The sequence below is a fragment of the Aspergillus undulatus genome (genome assembly GCF_047715775.1).
Source record: "Aspergillus undulatus strain CBS 261.88 unplaced genomic scaffold BDV17scaffold_59, whole genome shotgun sequence".
NCBI lineage: Eukaryota > Fungi > Ascomycota > Eurotiomycetes > Eurotiales > Aspergillaceae > Aspergillus > Aspergillus undulatus.
Window position 1 is genome coordinate 187,154 of NW_027396663.1, and position 7,226 is coordinate 194,379.

Below are 7,226 nucleotides of genomic sequence, written 5' to 3' on the forward strand. Positions count from 1 at the left end.
CTTTGCCCCCGCGGATCTTGTTGACCCCTCCCTGTCCCTGCTGACGATCGTGAAAGGTGGAGTTACCCCCCCCCCCCCCATGCGTTAGCCTTATGCAGTGACGCATGCTGCATCCCCGCATTTCTTGGGTGTCACCCCAGGTATGTCGATATTTAGGAATGGGTATAAATATGATAAAATTGAATGCTATCTTGCCGGTCGCTCAGGAAGCCAATGCGAGCAGATCGACCTAAACTATGTACAAGCTCGAGCAACGCAATCCTCGTTCCTCCCTTCAGTCGCAGCCTGACTTGTTTAGCCAGAGCAGGTTCCAATCTTCTCGGGCTCACAGCCGCCTGCGCAGCCGTCGTAGAGGACGCAGGGGCTGGAGGTGTCGGCGCAGACGTTGACCAGGGTAGCAGTGTCGCCATAGTTCGAGTTGATGCCGACGACTTCACCACCATCGCGGGCAGTGGTGCCCTCGACGTAGACGTTACGCTTGCACTGGGAGCTGCAGTTACCGCAGGAGCGGTAGACCTTGCCGTAGTCTTCGGCGTAGAAGTTGATGATCTAGGAGCGATGTTCGTTAGTAACTGGTTAGGCCGATGTCAACCTGAAAGTACTCACGTTCACGGTACCGCATCCATTGTGCTGCACAACCTTGTCGCCGGCGTGGTAGGCACCACCGCCAATGATCCAAGAGTGATCTCCAGAGGAGTCGCCGCGCTGAAATGGATTAATCGATCAGCGTAGTAATACCAGAATGAAAAGGAGACGTACAACGGTGATGGCGTCTTCGCAGACGTCCTCAAACCAGACAAATTCCAGGGTACAAGGACCCTCACAGTGGACACCCTCCTTTTGATCCTTGCCAATGATGACGTTCCGCAGGGTAGCGCCGGCCTGGAGAATGAAGACGGCATCATCGTTACCACCCTCGCCGCTGTTGCAGGCTCCAGATCCGCGGTCGTACTTGGCCCAGCCGGCATCGAAGACTTCACCCGCGCCGATCTCGATCGGAGAACTGTTGGAGTAGTGGGCAGTGTGCTGCGGGAGACCACCCTCGTACCCAAGACAGGCAAGAGCCACGGGAAGAAGGGTGGAAACTAGGGCAAGCTTGGACAGCATAGTTGCAAAGATGAAACGGATGATCAGCTTGAGAGGCAGCTTGGATTGCGCAAACATGTCGATCCGGGAGATCGCGCGAGTTCTTATACCTCGCTGGCCCAGGGAGTCAGGGACCCTAGGCAATACAACCGCCATCTTCTGGCCATTGGTGGATCAAGAAAGGAGATAACTCAAGCAACCAATTTGTTCCATAATCACGAGAGACTCCTCTGCAGGAGACTGCTCAGTCTTGGCCAGAGAGGTATTTCGCCATCTTCCCTCCAATTGCAGAGCTGATTCCCCGAGCATGGATGGTCACATTGGTATCATGGATCATGACGGGACCTCAGATAGATTGAAGGTGTGCCCGCTGGTTGGGCTTGCCAAGATGCAGCAATATCGCATTTTGCGCCTCGCGATAGCCAAGGGTGGAAATGTTTCGGGATTTGTCCTGCTTTGATGCATTGGCCGGCGGAGGTGTAAACAGCAAACTCCACAGATAAGTGTGGTTCCTGTGAGGACCTGAGAGGCTGCCTTTTCCAAAATGATATTGCGGATACGGTGAGGATATGTGGCGCTGCTCCTGGATATTGCAGGACCATGGCCCCTTTCCATAACTGCGGTAAGTCTTGACACCAGTGTCAGGCCATGATTTCGCCGTGACTATGGGCGAACGGCGTAGGGGTCAACTTCACTGCCAGGGTCCGGAGCACCCCACATACAGATAGATAGATTGGGCTCTGCTGGGCTGCTAGGATTCCCCATGGCTAAGCCACCGCCAGTCGCTCCACCTGCACGCGAAAGATTCTTCAGACGCAGGTGCAGGGATTAAAATAGTCCGTCCACTGCAGGCGACAGCCGTGTGCTCCGCACCATATTCGGACACGACCTTTCTCGCATGAATGATTCCCACCCGGAGAATCAAGCTCTCATTGCAGAGGCCTATTTGCAAGTTTGCTGGTGAAAAGATAAGGGCCGTTGACAGCAAAATGGCTTGGCAGGGTCCTCAGCAGTCGGGAATTCAAGCACCGGCGTTTCGGAATGACACGCGAAGTCCGCACTATCTTGGCCTCTAAGTAAGCTTAGAATCGCTTCTACAGGTTGATCCCCAGCTCGTTCCGCAATACGAAGTTCCAGTTGGACGCTTCGTATATCGAAATAGATCGCCGACTGCCGACTTCAATCTCACCGGGCAAATCCGATATTATGTCATGGTAAGTCGGTCGATTCGAAAGAACGTGGACAAAAGAGTACGGGTAAGTGGGGCGAGATGAAGTTGAGCAGATAGGTGCCGAATTGCTGGAAGGCAAGACATGTAAGTGGGGAGGGCGGAGGGGATAGGCAGTAGTAGATGGAAGGACGGGAGCGAAGGCCAGTGTAGGCCACGCCCGAAATCATGTGCCTTCCACATCCGTCTACTGTTGAGGGAGCAGCAAGGCCTTGTCGAAACACCAACTCTTTTCAAGCTATTGACACGGTCATCGCAAACCGAACACGCCCATCTCTGACATTGGATATCGCCGCAGGATTAATTCCAGGGACGCCATATGTACAGTCTTCGTGTTTTTTTTGACAGAAAAATACAGAGTACTCGGTAGTACTCTACAGTCCCTCCTCACCGGCCTTGATCCTCCATTAAACAATCCCCTCCTGCCTTCTCTGCCACGAACGTCGATGAAGCGCAGAAGTCTCCGGCTTGGACACCGGAATCCGTGGGAAGATGCCCATGTTGATAATAACTCTCCCCGGCAACAGCGCAGTCATCGACAAGATCGGACACCCACAACTCGAGCAGAAATACCTATCCACCTGCCGCCCGCTCATCGTGTCTAGATCAGCATATTTATTAAGGGTCCTGTGCCTGTCGTCGATATGCGTTTTGGACTCCTCGATGCTTAGATTCGCTGCGACGGAGCTTGAACTTTCTGAGATTTTGCGGCCGTTGGCGTGACGTTTGGACAAGAGATAGGAGTCGTTTAATGTCACTTGGATTGAGCCGCAGAGGCAGGTTCCTGTTATGGTGTCGCCTAGGGCTTTGGGATTGTGTTGGCTTGGGTCGCCTTTGAGGGGTGGCATGGTCGACCGTGGACGGCTACGTCGGTTGCTGCGATGGGATACGAGAAATCTAAGCAGTTTGGTGAGGGTCCTGGTCTCCAGGCCAAAAAGGATTATGGACTGGGCAGAAGATGTGCAGTGGTGCAGGTACCGGTTGCTGGCTGCGATGGATGCAAGGCATCCTACAGTTCACGTCGGATAGCCGAGGGCTCGGGTATATAAACCGGGCAATTCCGTCACTGTACGTCATGCCGTTCCGATCAACACTCGCCTTGCAAGGATGGGCCCACCGATATGGCCTTGGCCATATACAATTTTCTTCTCTCTTTATTGTGGCGGATTACCGACAAATTCGATCTTCTTAATCTATAAGCTCGATTGGGTGGGAAGACTGGTTAGTCACGTGTGACGTTCACTTGCAGCAATTCCAGGCCAACCGGCTTTCATCGAAACAACTTAAGGCAACCAGGAGGCTATAGCGAGGGTGTACCTCCGGGGTCCATGGTCACTGCTGGCGTAGCGAGCAAGACGAACTGTATCTATGAGCTCTCCTAGCCATATCCTGACCACCACAAACTACCCTCTCAATCTACACCTCAAGCTGCATGTCTTCATCTGAACAGAATTTGCTGCGGCTGTTCTGTGTTCATGATGCATCGAGAAATTTAGCCTCACGTGCAAGTCAACAGTTCGCCACGATCTCCAAAGCATCGGCTGCACCTCACACACTATTCAAGCCAAGGAATGATAGCATCGGGAGGTGCCAATGAGACGGCTTTCATGGGTCCTCCCTCGCGACGAGCTTCTGGCCTGTCGTCCTCTATATCATCCCGGTATCCTAGGAGGCACAGAGCGCAGCTTATCAGCGCTGTGAATCCGAACGTTCTCCTCATTCTGACCGCTTCCACCTTTGTACTAACGGTTGCCAGTAGCATCTTGCTCCTCTGCAGATGGTACAGCCATGAGAACAGCGGCTGGGAAGAAATCTCTGTTGTTTAGGTCGCCACTAACAGCAAGCATTAGCATGGGGCCACGCCCAATTTTATTGTCGATTTCGCATTTGCGAACCTTTGCCTAACGTCCTCCTTTGCTCCTTTGCGCAGGAATTCAGCGATCTCCTCATGCTTCATCTGCATGGCCAAGAGCAGCGGTCCTCCCGTGGGATTACGTATCCCCATGGGCGTATGGACAGTGTACTCTCGGTTGACGTCTACGCCGTGCCGAACCAGTAATTGTATATTTCCATAGCAGACCGCGCATGTTAGAGGGGTGAACAGCGGGTTCGTCAAAAACCCCCTCCTTTACATCGGCGCAGTGGAACTTTCTCGTCATCTAGGTCTCTGAAATCCGGCAGCGTGCCTTGTCCAATGAGAATTCGTGCGATTAGTCCATTGGCGAACTGCATGCTGTACGCTAGGGCCTGAGTAAGCTGTATACGCGAATAATGGCACACGAAAAGCCTCGCAATCTCCTCGTTGTTCTTGAGCACTGCCTGATGTAAGACACAGGCGTTGCTTTCGTGCGCCCGAAAAGTAGATGCGCCTTTCCTTCTTTCAGGAACAGCTTGACCAGCTCGACACCCTTTTTCTCGATAGCCCAGGACAAAGGACTAGACCACTTGGGCGCTATAAGGTACTCGGGGAAATAGAAGTTGAGATGATCAAGAGCGGGCATCAAAAGCCGTATGATGTGATCATGATCTTCGCATAGCGCAGACACACAAATGCATCCTGTATCTGGCCGACCGTTAACCTACTCGGGTTTGACCCCGGTTCAGGGCTACTATAGTAACCTCGGAGCAGGAGCTTCAACATATCCTCCCTTCCATGGAATGCCGCAACCTGTATCGGGCTATACGAGTTCACAAGAGCGTTTCTATCCTGCCGCCCACCCCGAGCCAGCAATATCTCCACGATGTCCAAGTCTTCATGCATTACGGCAACGCACAGCTGGGACAGCCTGTCCGGGCTCTTCATCTCAATGTCGCATCCATGGTCGAGAAAGTAGTTTACTATTTTGGGATGCCCATACTGAACAGCCAAGAAGAGTGAGCGAGGAGGCGGCTCCTCAAGGAACTTGCGCCCGATGTATTTCCCGTAGAGCATCTCCCTTTTTAGCACGCGAGACTTTGCCGAACTGGGACTTTGTAGGGATCGCGGCGCCGTGGAAGACTGACTGGTAGATTATCTCGATCACTCCATGTTTTGCTGCCCAAGCGACCGCGGCGCTTGGGGGCGAATTCGCATCGCGTTCGTAGAGCGGGGGTTGAACACGTTGAAGAATCGCCGGTTCACGCATGATAAGGCGCGGAGTGTGTGTGTGTGGAGTGATGCTGTGTATTGTCCAATTCCGAGTAGTATCTCTGTTGGAAGTGAATCAAGAAACATTTTGGAGAAGATGAAACAGACAAGGAGAGGTTCAGCTTATTATCGTGAACAGGAACACCCCGCTTGACCCCGGGCAGGTACAAGACAACCTTGGTTCAGTCCAGCTAGCCTAACAAGTACTTATAATAATCCGTATCAGTATGTTACTCTTCCATCACCGATCTGAATGTCTTGGGCCATGGAGCATCTTTGGAGGTATTTCCTCGTCTTCGCTAATATTACTAGTACATATGCCGGGGATATGAGCGAAGATCACCGCTTCACAGCCACGCTCTCGGCATCGTCACCCAAGCTGGACAATTCGACAAGGTACGAGACACACTCGCAAGTAATAAGTATCGTCTGGAAAGCCTCTAACGTTTGGTTTCAGACAGATCTTTCAATTCACAGACACTGTTCGACGGGCCTTACAATATATGCTCGACTTGCTGCTCTTCATCCACCGCCATGGAGCCAGACACTGCAGACTTGCCGCCATCATACAAAGACGCAATCCAAGATGGGACCAAGATTGTTGAAACGGACAGTCTGCCACCGGCCGTTTTACTGCTCGAAGGAGATTCCATCAAATGCGAATCCTCATCTACCCTTCTTTACCAGCTGAGTCGCAACATAACGTCTCTCCCACGGACCCCACCAAAGAACTCGTCTGTGGTTTTTGAGCGAGTAGAGCAAAACGCACTAGAGAAGACCGATGCGACAACCCAACCACAACAGCATCATCATCTCTTCTACCTAGCACATCCCGCAGATGCACAATACCGCACCGATGTCCCAGGCTACTACATCACCTCCGTGGACTCCTCAGCAACAATAGGAAACATGCATTTCGAGACAACAAAGTCGCGCCTCCAAAAGACGGAGTTCACGGCTCTACTCAGTGCGGGGCGGACTTGCGCACACAAGCCATTGTTCGACGCGTTGGGGAAATCAGTAACCCTTTTCAATGCCCGGCCCGCGGGCTGGATGAGCAGTCGGTATGTTTGGACTGACGGCGAGGGTCGTCAGGTGGCGGTTGAGGATGTGCTGGGGAAGAATGATCGGGGGAAGACTAGGCTTTCTATTACGATGTCGATGAAGCAGGAGGAAAGGGATGCCTTGGTCGCGTTGTGGGTGTTGAGGCTTTGGTATGAGACTGCTGAGAGTAAGCAGGCGAAGAAAGAAGGTCAGTTCGCTAGCCCGAGTTGAATCCTCCCTGGACTATCATGATGTATCATAGTCACGGATAAGCTAACATTCTTTCAGCAATGGAGCGAATGACGCCGCCGACGCTATATCAAGATCTAACTATGGTAAAGAGAACTGGGGCCCTTGGGGCTATTGGGGGTGCGGGCGGTTGTTAACTGAAGCTTCGGGCCGACTATACACAGATAAGTAAACCAAAGTGTCTCTGTCTTGTGTTGATGAGCATATTTGATCAACTCATAACCGCATTTACTTTGTAACTATGAACATATTTCGCTCTCCTTTGCTGCATCGAGAGCCCTGAATCCCAATGGTCCCCTGAAAATGAGCGTCACGTCAGAATATTACCTATAAGAGAAGAATCTTCCCAGAAAAAAAAAACGTCTTCAAGGCCCTGGGGTCATGATATCTCAGACGTACGCTCTGTCCACTCTTTCAGAGAGAGTTGTCCGCCATGCATGACACTGAATGGATGCGTTGAAACTAACTTGCCAAGCAGTTTGATGGCATTCC

At 52.1% G+C, this 7,226-nt stretch overlaps 4 protein-coding genes across 4 annotated transcripts; 1 reads left to right on the forward strand and 3 right to left on the reverse strand.

Moving 5' to 3' along the window:
• Positions 1-294: 294 nt before the first annotated feature.
• BDV17DRAFT_284269 (pectate lyase) lies at positions 295-1,107 on the reverse strand (the record flags this gene model as incomplete). Its single annotated transcript, XM_073760508.1, has 3 exons — positions 295-549; positions 607-705; positions 760-1,107. 3 exons carry the CDS (start codon positions 1,105-1,107, stop codon positions 295-297), a joined length of 702 nt encoding a protein of 233 aa, XP_073611903.1.
• A 1,448-nt stretch (positions 1,108-2,555) lies between these two features.
• Positions 2,556-3,394, reverse strand: BDV17DRAFT_191785 (uncharacterized protein). Its single transcript, XM_073755118.1, has one exon. It carries the CDS (start codon positions 3,160-3,162, stop codon positions 2,722-2,724), a length of 441 nt encoding a protein of 146 aa, XP_073611904.1. The 5' UTR covers positions 3,163-3,394; the 3' UTR covers positions 2,556-2,721.
• Positions 3,395-3,869: 475 nt separating this feature from the next.
• Positions 3,870-4,277, reverse strand: BDV17DRAFT_294883 (uncharacterized protein; the record flags this gene model as incomplete). The annotated part of the gene is made up of 3 exons (XM_073762938.1): positions 3,870-3,979; positions 4,062-4,147; positions 4,210-4,277. 3 exons carry the CDS (start codon positions 4,275-4,277, stop codon positions 3,870-3,872), a joined length of 264 nt encoding a protein of 87 aa, XP_073611905.1.
• A 1,488-nt stretch (positions 4,278-5,765) lies between these two features.
• BDV17DRAFT_191789 (uncharacterized protein) lies at positions 5,766-6,992 on the forward strand. The gene is made up of 3 exons (XM_073755119.1): positions 5,766-5,837; positions 5,899-6,693; positions 6,774-6,992. Exons 2-3 carry the CDS (start codon positions 5,976-5,978, stop codon positions 6,869-6,871), a joined length of 816 nt encoding a protein of 271 aa, XP_073611906.1. The 5' UTR covers positions 5,766-5,837; positions 5,899-5,975; the 3' UTR covers positions 6,872-6,992.
• The last annotated feature ends 234 nt before the right edge of the window (positions 6,993-7,226 follow it).

What these genes read in the sequence shown, in the direction of transcription:
- BDV17DRAFT_191785 (XM_073755118.1), bottom strand. Translation starts at nt 3,162, where the DNA reads ATGCCACCCCTCAAAGGCGACCCAAGCCAACACAATCCCAAAGCCCTA.
- BDV17DRAFT_191789 (XM_073755119.1), top strand. Translation starts at nt 5,976, where the DNA reads ATGGAGCCAGACACTGCAGACTTGCCGCCATCATACAAAGACGCAATC. An exon ending in TAAGCAGGCGAAGAAAGAAG is followed by an intron (nt 6,694 to 6,773) that starts GTCAGTTCGCTA and finishes ACATTCTTTCAG; the next exon opens with CAATGGAGCGAATGACGCCG.